Source organism: Pan paniscus, chromosome 3 (genome assembly GCF_029289425.2).
Source record: "Pan paniscus chromosome 3, NHGRI_mPanPan1-v2.0_pri, whole genome shotgun sequence".
Lineage (NCBI taxonomy): Eukaryota > Metazoa > Chordata > Mammalia > Primates > Hominidae > Pan > Pan paniscus.
In genome coordinates, this window is record NC_073252.2 from 117094120 (window position 1) to 117112317 (window position 18198).

Consider the following 18198-nt stretch of genomic DNA (forward strand, 5'->3'; position numbering starts at 1 on the left):
CGCCCCCTGCCAACCCTCCAACTCTTCCAAGTCTCCAGTGTCTGTTATTCTACACTCTGGTGTGTCCATGTGTGTACATTATTTAGCTCCCACTTATAAGTGAGAACACGCAGTATTCAACTTTCAAAGATTACATACTCTCTAATCTATTCATTTTCATCAGGTACTCAAACATTTTTCTTCCTACATTTTAATGTATATGTCATATGTATATACCACTTAGAACAGTGTGTGGCAAGTAGTAAGAACTATGTAAATGTTAAGCTGTTATCTACATCACTGTGAAAAAGAATTTGTCAAAAGTCTATAGAGTTGCAGCTGCAAATGCTTAAAAATTTTACCCCCTCTCCATCCCCTAATATGTACCCTGCTAAAATACAATTACGTGAAGCACATAAAATTTTACGTCATGTGAAAATATGAATAAAAGGAAACTTTTTGAGCCCTGGAAAATTGGCAATGTATGTGTTTATGTGAAAAAACCCACAACAACAAAAAAGAAGGGGGTGGTTAAAAATAACGTTGATAACTGATATCTCCATTGTTCTCAAAGACAGGTTAGTGGACAGGCTGCATCAGAATCACCAGGAAATTTTCTGGAATTCTTGGTTCTATTAGCGATTCTGATATAATAGAATAACAGTGGAGATTAAGAATGCAGAAATTGTTTAAGTTTCTCAGATGATCCTGATTTTCAGCCAAGCCTGGGAATGACTGATGTGTACAAAAATGTAATACAATAATTTAATTTAATGTAGTACATCATTTATTTCCTATCATCCTATTCAAAGTGGTATGTATTGGGAAATATCTGCCCCCAGGGAAGAGGGCTGAGAGGATATCTATCAAAATCAGAATGGCAATTATCTCTGGATTATGAGTTATGGAAATACTTATTTTACATTTGTGTTTCTTATTTCTAAGTTTTCTGGTTGAGCATATATTATTTTTATAATAATAGATATTACTTACAACCAGTGCCAGAAAATTATTCACAACCAGTTCAAGATGTTAAAGACTCATATGCAGCCTATGCTTTTAGTTTATCAAATGTAAAGAAAAAAAACAACTTGAGAGGCTGAGGCAGGAGGATTGCTTGAGGCCAGGGGTTCAAGACCAGCCTGGGCAATATAGCAAGACCCCATCTCTAAAAAAAATGAAAAGAAAACAAAACAAAAATTAGCTGGGCATGGTGGAATGTACCCATAGTCCTAGCTACTCAGAAGCCTGAGGCAGGAAGATTGCATGAGTCCAGGAGTTTGAGGTTACAGTGAGCTATGATCTCTCCACTACATTCCAGCCTGAGTGAAAGAGTAAGACCCTCTCTCTACGAAAACAATCTGTCAATTCATATTCACATACTTTTTCTTTTAAAAGGCAAGGCTACATATAAAGCAACATGGACACAATATTTATTTTTGTTTTTTAAAATGTCACAAATTCTTTTAGTAAATATATATCTTAGAGAATATAAAACAAATTAAATCCTAATTAGCTTTTACTTCTTTTGCTTTGGCATGAATGGAAATATACCAATGTTTATAAAAGGACCAATCAGTCAGTAACCTTATACTTGATGGGGTGAAATAAACAGTTCTGGTACCATATAGATCTTCTGTCCAATTTGTATTTTGGACTGTGCGCCAAGAATAATGCTCAATCCTTTTTAAAGATCCTTTTGGCTTCTACTCCTTCATATACATAAGTCTGAAAGGTGTTAACAAACAGAAGAATTTATCTTTAAGGTTTACATCTAAGTTAAGAAAAAGTAGTATTATAGTTTTATACTATATGAGTTTATACTATTTTTATATTATATATTCATATATATTATATGAGTATGAGTTTATACAATTTTTTCTTGTACTTGATAGCAAGATTTTATACAGATATGGGATACAGCCATTTTAAGACACATGTTGGTTTGTAGTCATTTACATTTTCAGTTAAAATAGGCATTGATTATTTGACATATATAAGTTGTCTTTAGTAAATAGGCATCAGAAAATAGCTATACAATATTTTTAAAATCAGTAAGATTTATGAGAAAAGAAGTAGTCAGTTTACTGAAGATCTGGCTCAGCAGTGACAAAAATTATTGTTTTGTAGTAATTTTTGCCTTTTGAAAATAGCTATAAATTTGACAACTCACCTGGACTAGTTCATCACCTACAATTTCTCGGACAGTATTCAGTTCGTTTCCATTGTCTGTCCGTTTGAATTTTCCAATAAGTTTATTTCCCTCAAGGCTCCAGGTCCCCTACATAATAATAATAATAATAATAATAATAATAATAATGGCATTTATTAGGGTCTTACACATGTCAGGCACTGTTCTGAGTTCTGTAGACACACTTTTTCATTTAATCTTCATGGTGACCCTATGAAACTGATACTATTATCTCTACTTTGCAGAAGAGGAGACTGTAAAATGGCACAGTGATTCACCTAAAGTCACAGAATGAGGATTGAACCTAGGCCATTGGGCTACAGAGTATGTGTTGATAACCATTATGCTTGTTCTCTTCAATAATTTCCATATGCTGAATTTTAAGGCAGATGAGCAGCACTTCTTTCTGAATCTTTCATGTTACGTGTCCAGAAATATAGTCATGGTTAAAATTAGTTTCATGGAGATGTTAACAACTCTGTGCTTGTTTTAATTTGTGTGATTGTGGTATTAATTAAAGAAAGACATAACTTATGATAAAACATTCAGTAGTTAAATTGTCATTACAAACATGTAATTTAAATAGAAAAATGTTGAGGCTAAAAAAAGTTTTTAAAAAATTTGTTGAAAATGATGACTTCCTAAAATGTGTTATCTTAAACATGAAAAGGTACACTCCCAATGACCTACAATACATCAAATCTTTCCATTTGGTAACTCACTCATTTGTTCATTTATTCATTTCTTTTATTATTTCAACATGTTAAATTACTATTACAGTTAAGTTACATATTAACTCTAAGGGCTTCTTTTGCTGTACTGTTTAAAAACACAGTTTTAAATTTCTTTATGAATAGGTCTATATTCAGTCATTCAAAAGATAGTTTTCTAATTCTTACTGTTCAGTTCAGATTCTTCACAGATGCATGTAAAAATAAAAGCATATTTAAATACCCTGCCAATTTGTGCAATATATAATGTAGACAAACTTCATTGGCTTCTTCAGTTAGTGAAGGAGACCTGCATTAATTAAACCATCCAATGAAATAGAGCAGAAATCATTTTAATATTGGGTAGAAAAATCAAGAATGCATTGCTCATAAAAAAAAAAATTCTTACCCTGAGTTCAGTTCCATCTGCTAGGTTGTAATTAAAGGTGACACCAAGTTCAAAAACAATTTCAATGTTTCGAAAAGCGCTTGATTCTTTGACTGTGAATTTATTTCCTTCTTGTGTAATTGTCAGCTTCAAATTGTCATGAGCTGCAAGCTTCCTTTTCACTATATTAACACCTGTAAAAGGTAAGACAATGGAGAAAATAAAGTCAAATCCCATAGGAAGTGTTTATTTTTCCAAGTTATGTTTTGTTTGTTTATTTTGAGGGTGGGAAGAAAACTCGGTAGCATTGCCTTTGCACAAGAACATTCAGATTGCTTCTATAGAAGTTCAGGTTCAATCAGATCAAGAGAACTGATTAAAGTTGTTTTTCCATAACTTGAGAAAAATTAAGTAGAGTACAGAATTATAGAATCTTAGAGCTGAGCAACCTTAATAAGATTAACAAACTGTTCATTTCAATGTTAAGTAAATCAAATTCTAGAAATATCAAATGAAGGATTAAAATGTGTATTCATATATTTATAAGGAAGCACATCTTTAATTCCACATATACAGTATTCTTTTTTCTTAAATGCCCCTTTGTTTTTCTTAGTGGCTTTAACATTTTGAACTTTATAGTTCTATTTGCTTCTTGTGGCATTTCTTTCTGACACAAAAATGAGAAAATTAGCAAATATTAAGCCAAAATCACTATAAGAATCCACAACTTTTATAAATTTAAACTTAGAGTTCCTAAACTGTAAGCTATAATTGATGCAGATTTTTCTTTTAGGGGAATGACACAAATTTGTTTGCCTATCTTGTATAGTGTATGGGCTGCCAGAGTATTGGTATCAATTTATAAATCAGTTAAATTAAACGCCCTGGAGAAAACTACACAGCTTCTCAAGATTATTCCAAAACTTTTTTAAGTTAGAAGAAATCAGAATTAAATCTAACTTATTCAGAGCTATAAATTTTAAGAGAACCTTTTCCATTACTTTCTTATATGGTCTTTGCTTTTCCATCTCCTAGAATTTAACATTTTCAGATCTGGAAGTTATCATTACACGCTGCCATTTTCTTACTGTAAACAACAAAAAAAGTCATTTTTCAGTTAAAGAGTGAAGGAAACATATCTGGATCTTTTTGGTGTGTTTCAGAGAACAGCACTCAAAGAATCTTTTCTTCCATTAGTGAGATAGTGGATTCTTCCTAATGTAAGAAGGGAGAATATGGTTTCCCTCCTCTGAACATCTTCTGGATCCTCTCTACCACATCAGGAGCTATCTGTAAGCTATCTGTAATCTCCTAGAGATTTAGGAGTTAGAAAGAAAAATGTTTGTAAGAAAGCAAAGAATGAGCCACAAAGAAATAAAGTCTTTACCCATTTTTTCCATGAACTTGTCATAGTTTTCACTCCGGTCAACCTTCCAAGTGCCATCAAATGCCATGATTTCAGTTGAGTCAGCCTCCAGGCAGCTAGAGATTCAGGTCTGTCCTTGGGCGAGAATTTATTATATTTCTTATCTTAGAACCAACTTCATACTGTGATGTGGAAGCTTAAAGTTCAGGAAATCACCTAACTACTCTATGTCAAGCAATTAATTAATTCTTATTCTTATTAATTAATTCTTAATTCTCGTTCTGTACATTCCTGAGATCTTCTGAAATTCAACTGAATTAAAACATGAGAAGCATACCTATTCTGTCTTAAACTACAGTTTGTGGGCATACGTATTTCAAGAATTAGAATGCATGCCGTCTGAAGATTGTTTTTCTAAGTTCAAAGTGCAGACTATGTTGGAGCTAATATAATTTATAGCATATATCAAATAACGTGGGAAATGAGACCATGACCTATCCCTTTTTCACAACAGCAATTATCTTGTAAAGTAAGACTTTATGATGAAATACAGTTGAAAAGTTAAAGTTAATAAGATTCGTTTTCTAATATGTCTTTTTGCATTGTGTTTAGCATTGCCAGGAGTTTGGATAAATATCCTGGCACTTTGTAGGGTGCATGACACACAATAAGTGCTCATTGATTTTTGTCTTGATCCTGAATGGTGATAGGCCACTGAGCAAAAATTCAAGAGGTACAAATGAGGCTGGATGGTGTAAAAACTTGCATAAAAGAAAGAATGAGCTTTAAACATCTGCCATGTGCAGAGAGAACAAAATCCAGTTTTAGCTGTGCCATTAATTAAAACCACTCCTTCATTTTACTCTCACTGCCTCTCATCCCCAAACCCAGTAGAGTCAGAAGCCACAGCTCAATTATGTATGTGGGGTCAGGGTATAGAGGGTAGCTAAAAAGGTACAAAGAAAAGGTCACCATATCTCTCCTTTCCCTACTTCAGGCTGCCAGCCAGGAACAGGCCAAGCTTGGGGAGGAAACTTGGTGTGAAGTAAAGAGTTTTAATTACTAGTCTTAAGATGTTTATTACTAAAATGAGTCTATTATTGTGACTGAATGTGACCAGATAACATCTTATTAACTAAGGGTCAGGAAAGAAGCTCTAGGGCTTGCCCAAGATATTACTTAGGGTCAAGGGAAGATAAATCTAACAGATTTGAACAGAACTTTGGGGAACAGAATCCCAGTTTTTAAATTTTGATATTATTTTATATTTTGATTTTTAAAAATCTTTTAAACATTTTAGATATTGTTTGATTTTTTATTTCGAGTTGCCCACTTTTTATTTTATTAAGTAAGCACTTTAAAAAGCAAACTATTTTCTACTAGCTCTATTATTTCATTAAAAAAGAAAAAGAGTTGCCTGGTGCAGTGGTTCTTGCCTGTAATCCCAGCTATTAGAGAGGCTGAGGCAGGAGAATCACTTCAGGCCAGGAGTTCGAAACCAGCAGTTTGAGGCCAGCCTAAGCAACATAGGGAGAGCCTGACTGTAACAATTACAATAAAATAAATTAGCCAGGTGTAATGGCACATGCCTGTAGTCCCAGCTACTTGGGAGGCTAAGGCGGGAAGATCTCTTGATCCCAGGAGTTGGAGATTGCAATGAGTTGTGATCATGCCAGTACACTCCAGCCCGAGCAACAGAGAGATCCCATCTCTAAAAAATAAATAAATTTTTAAATGTCAAAAAAGGAAAGAAAAAGAACACATATACACACTCATGAGTTGGGGACAAAGGTCATAATGGGAAGTCCTTTACATTCATAATTTAGCTTTACTTTCAAAATTAGGTACATTGTGATTTTTTAATCTTTTTTCAAAGAATTAAAACTGTATCACTTGGGAGCTATCAACCTAATACACTTTCTTTCTTTTTTTATTACACTTTAAGTTTTAGGGCACATGTGCACAACGTGCAGGTTTGTTACATATGTACACATGTGCCATGTTGGTGTGCTGCACCCATTAACTCGTCATTTAACATTAGGTATACCTCCTAATGCTATCCCTCCCCTCTCCCCCCACCCCAAAACAGGCCCTGGTGTGTGATGTTCCCCTTCCTGTGTCTAAGTGTTCTCATTGTTCAATTCCCACCTATAAGTGAGAACATGCGGTCTTTGGTTTTTTGTCCTTGCAATAGTTTGCTGAGAATGATGGCTTCCAGCTTCATCCATGTCCCTACAAAGGACATGAACTCATCATTTTTTATGGCTGCATAGTATTCCATGGTGTATATGTGCCACATTTTCTTAATCCAGTCTATCATTGTTGGACATTTGGGTTGGTTCCAAGTCTTTGCTATTGTGAATAGTGCCCCTATAAACATATGTGTGCATGTGTCTTTATAGCAGCATGTTTTATAATCCTTTGGTTATATACCCACTAATGGGATGGCTGGGTCAAATGGTATTTCTAGTTCTAGATCCCTGAGGAATCACCACACTGACTTCCACAAGGGTTGAACTAGTTTACAGTCCCATCAACAGTGTAAAAGTGTTCCTATTTCTCCACATCCTCTCCAGCACCTGTTGTTTCCCGACTTTTTAATGATCAACATTCTAACTGGTGTGAGATGGTATCTCATTGTGGTTTCGATTTGCATTTCTCTGATGGCCAGTGATGATGAGCATTTTTTCATGTGTCTTTTGGCTGCATAAATGTCTTCTTTTGAGAAGTGTCTGTTCATATCCTTTGCCCACTTGTTGATGGGGTTGTTTGTTTTTTTCTTGTAAATTTGTTTGAGTTCATTGTAGATTCTGGATATTAGCCCTTTGTCAGATGAGTAGATTGCAAAAATTTTCTCCCATTCTATAGGTTGCCTGTTCACTCTGATGGTAGTTTCTTTTGCTGTGCAGAGGCTCTTGAGTTTAATTAGATCCCATTTGTCAATTTTGTCTTTTGTTGCCATTGCTTTTGGTGTTTTAGTCATGAAGTACTTGCCCATGCCTATGTCCTGAATGGTATTGCCTAGGTTTTCTTCTAGGGTTTTTATAGTTTTAGGTCTAACATTATAGTCTTTAATCCATCTTGAATTAATTTTTGTATAAGGTGTAAGGAAGGGATCCAGTTTCAGCTTTCTACATATGGCTAGCCAGTTTTCCCAGCACCATTTATTAAACAGGGAATCCTTTCCCCATTTCTTGTTTTTGTCAGGTTTGTCAAAGATCAGATCGTTGTAGATAAGCGGCATTATTTCTGAGGGCTCTGTTCTGTTCCATTGGTCTATATCTCTATTTTGGTACCAGTACTATGCTGTTTTGGTTACTGTAGCCTTGTAGTATAGTTTGAAGTCAGGTAGCGTGATGCCTCCAGCTTTGTTCTTTTGGCTTAGGATTGACTTGGCAATGCGGGCTCTTTTTTGGTTCCATATGAACTTTCAAGTAGTTTTTTCCAATTCTGTGAAGAAAGTCATTGGTAGCTTGATGGGGATGGCATTGAATCTATAAATTACTTTGGGCAGTATGGCCATTTTCACGATATTGATTCTTCCTACCCATGAGCATGGAATGTTCTTCCATTTGTTTGTATCCTCTTTTATTTCATTGAGCAATGGTTTGTAGTTCTCCTTGAAGATGTCCTTCATATCCCATGTAAGTTGAATTTCTGGGTATTTTATTCTTTTTGAAGCAATTGTGAATGGGACTTCACTCATGATTTGGCTCTCAGTTTGTCTGTTATTGGTGTATAAGAATGCTTGTGATTTTTGCACATTGATTTTGTATCCTGAGTCTTTGCTGAAGTTGCCTATCAGCTTAAGGAGATTTTGGGCTGAGACGATGGGGTTTTCTAGATATACAATCATGTCATCTGCAAACAGGGACAATTTGACTTCCTCTTTTCCTAATTGAATGTCCTTTATTTCCTTCTCCTGCCTGATTGCCCTGGCCAGAACTTCCAACACTATGTTGAATAGGAGTGGTGAGAGAGGGCATCCCTGTCTTGTGCCAGTTTTCAAAGGGAATGCTTCCAGTTTTTGCCCATTCAGTATGATATTGGCTGTGGGTTCATCATAGATAGCTCTTATTATTTTGAGATACGTCCCATCAATACCTAATATATTGAGAGTTTTTAGCATGAAGGTTGTTGAATTTTGTCAAAGGCCTTTTCTGCATCTATTGAGATAATCATACGGTTTTTGTCGTTGGTTCTGTTTATATGCTGGATTACGTTTATTGATTTGTGTATGTTGAACCAGCCTTGCATCCCAGGGATGAAGCCCACTTGATCATGGTGGATAAACTTTTTGATGTGCTGCTGGAGTTGGTTTGTCAGTATTTTATTGAGGATTTTTGCATCGATGTTCATCAGGGATATTGGTCTAAAATCTCTTTTTTTGTTGTGTCTCTGACAGGCTTCGGTATCAGGATGATGCTCACCTCATGAAATGAGTTAGGGAGGATTCCCTCTTTTTCTATTGTTTGGAATAGTTTCAGAAGGAATGGTACCAGCTCCTCCTTGTACCTCTGGTAGAATTCGACTGTGAGTCCATCTGGTCCTGGACTTTTTTTGGTTGGTAAGCTATTAATTATTGCCTCAATTTCAGAGCCTGTTACTGGTCTATTCAGAGATTCAACTTCTTCCTGCTTTAGTCTTGGGAGGATGCATGTGCCGAGGAATTTATCCATTTCTTCTACATTTTCTAGTTTATTTGCATAGAGGTGTTTATAGTATTCTCTGATGGTAGTTTGTATTTATGTGGGATTGGTGGTGATATCCCCTTTATCATTTTTTATTGCATCCATTTGATTTTTCTCTCTTTTCTTCTTTATTAGTCTTGCTAGTGGTCTATCAATTTTGTTGATCTTTTCAAAAAACCAGCTCCTGGATTCATTGATTTTTTGAAGGGTTTTTTGTGTCTCTATTACACTTTCAACTTGGAGGGAAGTAGAAAACTTTGTTTAAAGCTGAGGACTCAACAGTCTCTCAGGTAGTTGACTGGCTGTGGTGATTTGTGAACTCAGAAGCCTATGGATAATGAATCCAATCTTTCTTTCTAGGTCAGAAAACTACATGTATCTGGTCACTGAAATAGACATATGGTAGAGTGAAAAGAACATGTGTTTTAGAAACAAGACCCATTGACTTGGGTTTCAGTGCTGACTAAACATACATTACTCTGCAGAATCTTCGTCAGATTACTTACGCAATCTCTCTGAGTCTCAGTTTTCTCATCAATAAAATGAAGACAATAATAATACCTGATATGTATATTTTATGAACAAATTGCATAAAGCACCCACCTGAAACAACTTACAGATAACAGGTCCTCAGTAAACCTTTGTTTCTCTCCTAATTCTCTGAGAAAGGAAATCTGGGAGCAATAACAATGTTTTAGAAGCATCCTAGGTCTCAAACCAGTGATATTTTGTTAAGAAAACCCGTGTCATTCTGGTGTTTATGAGAAAGTCACCTAAAAGTTACTTAGGTATTTTATGATTTGCACTAGTGATCAACTTGGGACTGGCTATGCCTTGGATTTGCCTGTTAAGGATAGTATTGCACTGTATCACCCTCTGGGAATACATGTTTCCACTATATGATCTCATAGCAATTGAAATGAAAGTGTCTGATTCAAGAAGGAAGGTTGGCAGGAAGAAACTAAAGTGGCTTCTTACCATTTTCACCATGACCTAACCTGTGTCTCATGGCCATTTTAAGCTTCGCAGAAGGATCCAAATAGGATCAATGTAAAGCAAATAGCCCTTGGGCTCACAGAAGGCTGGTAACAAAATAAGCATGTTAAACTTTCAGTCTTAAATTTATCAGTGGCAGTGACCTAATTTAACCTTAGGTGGGACATCCTGTTATCTCTGTTAAGTAGCATCATTAGTTTTTTTTTTTTTTTATTAATGCTCAGATTACATTTTTAACATTACACTTTTCCTTCTCCAGCTACCCAATTCTGTAGCCCCTCGGTTTTTATCACTTATCTGTAGTCCATCTGGAAAAGAATATACGGAACTTAGGGACCAATTTCTCTACAGACCTTTTCTACTGATGATATGATTGAGCCAACCAGCTAAGGGCAGACCCAGCCCTTTCTTTTCCATTTTGATAATATTAAAAGGCTTGAGTATTGCAGTTTGGGGGTCATGAGTGGACTAAGTATATGTGTGCATGTGGATGCAAATGCTATGGAGGTAGAGCTATAGCTGTACCCTCTCTCTCTGGGCTCTACAGTCAACATCACCCACGGAGTGGTCTGGAAGAAGTGGAAATCAACAGAAACTCCTGTGGATCCCTATTCCATTCCTCCAAGGGAAAGTACAAACCACAATCCTTAGCATGGTTTACAAAGCCACTACTTAAATCACCAGTTGATTTTTCCATTCCCTACTGTGTACTGCAAGATCTAGATCTATTAAACTTCTTGCAGTCCCCAATCCCCTGAATGTCCATGCCTCTGTTGCTTCAGGTCTCAGCTTGGATGCTGATTGCTCAAAGATTCTTGCCTCGAACTATCAAGAGTGAGTCAGGCAACCCTTCTTCTCCCAGGTGTAATGACCTTCTAAAGGTCTCAGAGTAGCTCATAAAAGACAAGAACAGCTGATTCATGATAACCAAAGGAATATTGTTATCATGAAGCCCAGCGACATCATTAGCAAGGGCAATAGGATGTTAAAATCTCATCTCAAAGGAATAATGTTCTAGAGATCACAAAAATCCTTTTACCCCATTGTATAATAGAAGGGAGTGTTTTTGTAGAGTATTATTCTTCATATATCCTTATTGTGAAATAGCATTTTAAGGCATATTCTAATCATCTCAGAATTTATGTATCCTATTTTTTGATCTTAAGTTGTTTAGCTTTTTATATGTCAAAAAATAGAGGTCTCTATCAGAAATATATGAGAGAAGGATTTGAGGGACAGATAGAAGGAGTAACAGGAAAGTCTTAAGGTTACTGTCAAATCCCTAGCAGTGAATGGGGAATGAGAGAGAATTCTGAAGTTTGCTGACAAAGCTTATTTCATTCTGTTTTAATGATTAGCCTCTAAATTTTAGAAATATTATGACCTATTTAATTAGGTTTTAGATTTTGTATCTGGGATGACTGGTTGGTTTTCTTTCCAAGAGATTATAAATGTACAGCAGTGTGCAGGAGAATGTCTACCATAGAGTGGTGAGTGTGGCTTGCTAATTCTCATTAATAACAAAACAGCCTAAGAAAACAGCCATTTTAGAAGATTAATGTGTCCATTGAATGATCTTGCATGAAAAATTTATGACTCCTTCTTAGTCTGGGTTTATCCCAAAAATGATGAGCCCCTTTAAAGCAATGTAGATAAGAGGTTGTTCATCTCCTATGCCCCTCATACCACAGGTAGAAAAAGATGGATTTGCATTATCACAGCTCCCTACTGCCACATCCAAACCATTATGTTTCTGCCTTTTTCAAAACAAAATATTATTTTCTGAGACCACTCCCATTTGGCTGTGGTCCAGCCTACTTCATCATTGTTATCTACCATCCACTCCCTCTAGCATTATCATCTACCATCTATCACTGAAAATCTTGGTACTTGGCTCACCATCATCTGTGTCCTGCCATCATCCTGGGTGACCTCAAAGTCCATGTGGATAAGCCACTTGTCAGTCTGGCTTCACAGCTCCTTAACCCCCTCATATCTAATGACCTTTACTTCTTTTATGCTTTATCTACTTACATCCAGGGCTGTGTCCTGTGATCTGTCATCATTAAAGCTGCTCCTTCTGTTGTATTTAACATGCCACTCTGACCACAACTTTCCATGCTCTCAGCTCCTTTATTTTATTCTGCACATTAGTTATTGGCTGGGAGAGAAATTTTCTTAGTTGTTGCCTCTATTTCCTCTCAAGTTAAAGCCCCCTCCTGTTTGTTTAAATTCTTTATTCAGTTGATATCCTGTTTCCAATTTTAAAACTCTCTCACTTTTTCCTGCACTGACCTAGGTGCTATTAGGCATGCATGGTTTCTAGTCTTAGAGTAATTATCAGCACTCCCTGGAATGACTTCTGTGTATTTCAGTCAGCTTCCTCCACATTTGCGACAATGGCTGTGCCTTTAGTCACCCTCCTGTAGCCTTTTACCTTTGCCCTCAGCAGACAACCTGCACATTACTTCACAGAGGAAAGAAACCATCAAACAATTCCCTCAATTTATGCCTTCTCAATTACAAAGTTACCTACTATTACTTTCTTTACTCCTATTAATTGTTACACTCACGTATGAGGTTGTTTTTGCATTGCTATAAAGAAATACCTGAGACTGGGTAATTTATAAAGAAAAGAGGTTTAATTTGCTCATGATTATGCAGGCTATACAGGAAGCATGGTGGCATGTGCTTCTGGGGAGGCCTCAGGAAGCTTCCGATCATGGTGGAAGGCAAAGGGGGAGCTGGCACATCACATGGCAAAAGCAAGCGAGAGGGGGAAGGTGCCACATACTTTTAAATGACCAGATCTCGTGAAAACTCACCATTGCGAGGACAGTACCAACGGAATGGTAAACCATTCATGAGAAATCTGCCCCCATGAGCCAATCACCTCCCACCAGGCCCAACCTCCAACATTGGGGATTACATTTCAACATGAGATTTGGGTGGGGACAACATCAAACCGTGTCAACCCACTTACTCTTTCAATGTGTATTTTAATTCCTGCTATGGTCTAGGCACTGTGCCACATTATAAACAGAAAAATAGACACAGTTTCAGTCAAGGGAAAGCAAGGCTTGAAATTGCAATAGTGTGTCACATGTAAAGTTTTTTTTTTTTTCCTGTTTCTTCCTATCACCCTCTCTTTCTTTTTTATTTATTTGCTTATTTGAGTGAGGTGGGATGTGAAGACGATCAAGTCTCTCCCATTATAAGACATAAAGATACCTAAATTCTGTTGACATTTCTAGAACCTACTCAATCTTTCTCCTTCTCTTTGTAGCCAGGCTTCTTGAAAAAATAATTTGTACTTTTTGTCTTCACATGCTTATCCTTCATTAATACCTCAATCTACTGCAACATGGCTTTCATATTCACCAGTCCACTGAAACTACTCACTAAGGTCATAGATGAATTTTTAGTTGCCAAACCCAGTGCACATCTTGGCCCTTATTTTATGTCATTGTAGCATTGCATACCATTGACTCTTCTTCTTCTTCTTCTTCTTTTTAATTTCTCCTTTTCTTTTGCTGACTTTTTTCTTTCTTGACATTCCTCTTCTCTGGATACTTCTTTTCAGGCTCTTCCATAAGCAACTTTTCCTTAACTGACAGATACCTTAAATGTTGGAATTGCATCTTTAAATCACTTTTTATTCCATACAATGTACCTCGATCATCTTTTTCATTCTCATGTCTTAATGTTCAAACCATATGTCTCTAAAATTTAGAGATCCAGCCCAGACATCTTTCCTACTGGGTAGGAAAAGTGCTGTAATCCCAGCACTTTGGGAGGCCGAAGTGGGCAGATCACCTGAGGTTGCAAGTTCAAGACCAGCCTGGCCAACATGGCGAAATCCCGTCTCTACTACAAATACAAAAATTAGCTAGGCATGGTGTGCCTGTAATCCTAGCTACTTGGGAGGCTGTGGCTTCTCATTCAGAAGCAGAACAGAAAATGATGCATAATGTCTAAAACTATAGACGTGAGATATATATACATATATATTAGGAATAACTAGTTAAGTGAGAGGTAAAGGTTTGGGGTTTGCTTAATTTTAGAGGTTATATTCATGTTGAGTACCTATTTCATGGCTTCATGTACCATCCATGTAACCAGTGATTCCCACATTTCTGCCTCCAGCTAAACTTTTCTCTCCAACTCTAGACTTCAATATTTATCTGGTGATTTGATGCCTTCACTTGGATGTCTGATGTTTTAAAACCAACATGTATAAAAACAGCTCTTGATCTCTGCCTATCTCAAACAGTTTCCACCTGCAGCCTTTTTCATCTCAATGAACAGAAACTCAGTCCTTTCTCTTGTTCAGGCCAAAAGACTTGGAGTCATTCTGACTTTCTTTGACATGTCATATGGTTGTTTCAACAGATCTCGTTGGCTGTATCTTCAAAATGTCCAGAACCCAGCCAGTTTTCATCACCTCCACTGCAACTATCCTCCCTAAGCCATTGTCATCTCTTAGTGAATTATTGTAATATCCTGCTAAATAGTTGCCCCCTTTTCATCTTTGACCCGTGTAGAGTGTTCTCAACCAGCAGCCAAAGTGGTCTTTGGAAAACATAAGTCGGATTGTGTCACTCTTTTGCAGTGTCTCCTCATTTCACTCAAAGTGAAAGGCCTTAGGATATCCTAAAAGGCCCATTGTGATCTGCACTCCCCTCTCCTGCTCAGCCCCAGCCTTTTGCCAAAGCTGCAAGGGTCACAGTTCCTGGAACATACCAGGTACATATTGGCCTTTGCTGTAGTTACTACTTCCATCCGGACGTTCCCACACCCCCTAGTCTTTTGTTCAAATCTCAGTTCTCAACTAGGCCTTCCCTGAGCACCCTATTTACTACAGATTACACCCCTCCACCATCCCCACATTTCTCACTCTCTTCACCCTGCCCTGCTTTTTCTATTTCCATAACACCATTTCCTAACATGCCAGTTGCTTCCCTGACTTGTGTTGTCTTCCCCTTTCCCCTCACCAGACTCCAAGCTCTATGAGGACAGGGATCTTTGTTTTATTCACTGATATATTCCAAGTGCCTTAAGAGTAGCGATTGGTACATGGTTGGTACTAAAAAAAAATTGCTGAACGAATTAATGAACGATAATGTTTAAAAATGAATCATCCTTTTAGAAATGGGTCAGGAAAGGAAGAGAAGTGCAGCAATTAATAATGATGTTTGCTTGTTCTTTGATATATATACAAGTATGATGTTTTTAGATTTCATTTTTTAAGCCTGGTTAAAAAATTGGTGCCCTGATTTTTTATGTAATAGCTTTATTGAGGTATAATTTACATACCATAAATCCACCCATTATAATTGTGCAATCTAATGATTTTTATTAAATTTATAAAGTTTTATAACCATTGCTTCAAAAAGTTGTCTTGTGTTCATTAATTCGCAGTTAATTCTTGCCCCCCTCCTCATGGGACCCTGATTTTTTTGGTTAATTTTATGGTCCTAAGTCTTGAAAGAATAATTCATGTAGCAATGCTAGTATAGCCTTGTGTGCTTAAAAAATATAAATTTAAATATTCACTGTTCAGTGTAGGAAATGGTATTGAAATATTAGTGAAAAGAACAAGATGGAGAATCAGACTGGCCATACTCTTACCCAGCCCTACCATTTACCCCGTTACTCAAACTATTCTCTTCATCTGTTAAATGGGGATAATAATAGTAATTTGCTCAGAGAGTTGTTGTGAGGATTAACCAAATAATGAAAGTAAACTGCTCAGCACAGGGCTGCCATATGGTAAATACTCAATAACTATTAACTAACATGATTAATCTCTATTAATCTCTTGTTAGTATAGGTCAAAATATATGGGGTTAATATATCCTGGCAGGTAGAGAGCAAAATGTAAATCAGATTCTAAGTTTCTGAAGTTTGTGTAAAATATGATCCTGCTCTGTCTTGGTTTGTTAATAACGTATGACTATAGAAGTTTGTAAAAGCAAGTTAATTTCCAATGGAGAAGATCATTTCTCAACAGTTTTATTTGGAGATATCTGCTAAGCCACTTCTATTGAATATTCTGTGTTGATCTTTGACGGAACTTTGATACCAGGGAGGTAATTACCCACTTTTTAATTGAAACCATAGTGTCCATCAGAAACTGTTCTCAATTGTCTTAACCTTACATTGAGATATTCTGTCCATGAGACTTCCTCTAAATAAGTAGGGGAAGGAGACATTCATTGTCTCTCTTGTAGCTTGATAAGCTGAACTAAATGATCTTTAATAAGATCTTTTTCTGTTTTTGTTCTTTTCTTTTATGTACAGGTGCACAAAGCAGGGTCATCAGAAGCCTCTCGATTCAAAAGATGTTAATACCGAAAAACACTGCCCAGTGACAGTGAATCCTTGGCATATGAAGAAAGCTTTCAAAGTCATGAACGAATTAAGAAGGTATCATTATACTAATGTACATGCAACCACTGGTTTCGTCCCTTTATTTTTCAGTTGTTTGTAGTGAATATATAATCAACCTTCCATTGTTGCTTTGTCTGGTACACAGAACATTAAAAGCTTTTTCTGCAAGTTTTTTAAAGGAAAAGAGCAAATAATTTATCAGAAGTGTGGATGGCGTGGGGCTCCTCTATTAGTGTGGTAGCCACTTAGCCACATACAGCTAGTCTGATGAGATAGTTTGGAGGTGAAAAATACACAGGGGATTTCTAAATGCAAAAAAAATAAATGTAAATATTTTATTCATACTTTTAAATATATTGATTCCATGTAGAAATGATAATATACTAGATATTTTGAGTTAAAAAGAATACAGTAGGCCAGGTGCGGTGACTCATGCCTATAATCCCAGCACTTTGAGAGGCCAGGGCAGGAGGATCACTTGAAGCCAGGAGTTTGAGACCAGCCTGGTCAACACAGTGAGACTCTGTCCCTATTTTCTTTCTGTTTAAAGTTAAAAATAAGAGAATATATTATTGAAATTAATTTCTCTTGTTTCTTTTTACCTTTTTAATGTGATCACTATAAAATTGTGACTTGCGTTATGTTTATATTGGACAGTGCTAGTCTAGGGCTTCTAACTTACTGTGGCGAAGAATATGGAAAGAAACTTTTAGAGAAAAATGTAACCCTTTTTTTGTGGGAGTGGTGGTAGTTTTGGGGGGCAGTGACCTGCCTGTTGCTGAGGTAATTCTCAAGTGTACTAAGGATCACTGCAACTTTTAAGTAGTGTTAAAAGTTGATTGAAAAATGAGTAGCTTTTTTTAAATTAAAAGGGTAATATATGTATTAAGAGTCTTGGTTTTATTTTCTTAGCACTTTATGAAAGATCTGCTTTTTCCCACCATTCCCTTTGTGAAAGTACTCTACATATATCTATCTGAAATGCTGAAAGCCTGGCTAAGAAGGGATTAAACCTTCCCTTAATCTTTCTATGCTTCCTAAAAGCTCTCCCTTTTAGGCCCATCATTTGTTTGTTTCTTCTTTAATTAAATTAGGGATTCAATAAATATTTATCTGCTAGGTACTGTAGGTACAATGGTGAGCAAGAACAAATATGGTTGCCACCCTTGTGGGCCCATAGCTGACTGCAGGAAGCAGGCATTCATCAAAGAATCACAAAAATAATTTACTGTAATGACAGTAAGTGCTGCAAAGGAGGGCTGCTGGTGCTAGAAAGGTGGATAACAGTGGTCAGGAAAGGCTTTCTTGAGAAGACAGGAATAATTATGCTGATATCTAGAAGGAAAAGAAGATAAGGGGATAAAGTCAGGATGGGAGTGAGGAGAGGGAGAACAGTGTTCCAGGCATTGGGAATGCAGTGCCACAACTTAGGGTAGGAAGGAGCTGGCCTCATCGGAGGAACTGACAGTGTTGCTGCAGTGCAC

General features: G+C 36.6%; 2 protein-coding genes across 12 annotated transcripts in view; one reads left to right on the forward strand and one right to left on the reverse strand.

Annotated features, from left to right (window-relative positions):
- Positions 1 to 18198, forward strand: part of LOC117980048 (kelch-like protein 2) — a 105087-nt gene that overhangs the window by 17128 nt on the left and 69761 nt on the right. For 7 of the 11 annotated variants that reach the window (XR_010112014.1, XM_055111785.2, XM_063603882.1 and 4 more), the window contains exon 2: positions 16625 to 16750. Coding sequence is in view for 10 of the 11 variants with exons in the window: in XM_055111785.2 (XP_054967760.1) it covers positions 16713 to 16750 (38 nt within the window). In the remaining variant the exon portion in view is untranslated. Of the gene's footprint in view, positions 1 to 9039; positions 9202 to 16624; positions 16751 to 18198 lie in introns of all 11 variants that reach the window. The other 4 variants (XM_055111784.2, XM_055111786.2, XM_063603883.1 and 1 more) reach the window with 1 other exon arrangement.
- On the reverse strand, positions 1657 to 4722 carry FABP2 (fatty acid binding protein 2). The gene is made up of 4 exons (XM_003830055.5): positions 4656 to 4722; positions 3290 to 3462; positions 2153 to 2260; positions 1657 to 1707 (listed from the first exon to the last, which is right to left on the reverse strand). The coding sequence occupies exons 1-4, from the start codon at positions 4720 to 4722 to the stop codon at positions 1657 to 1659; spliced, it is 399 nt and encodes a 132-aa protein (XP_003830103.1).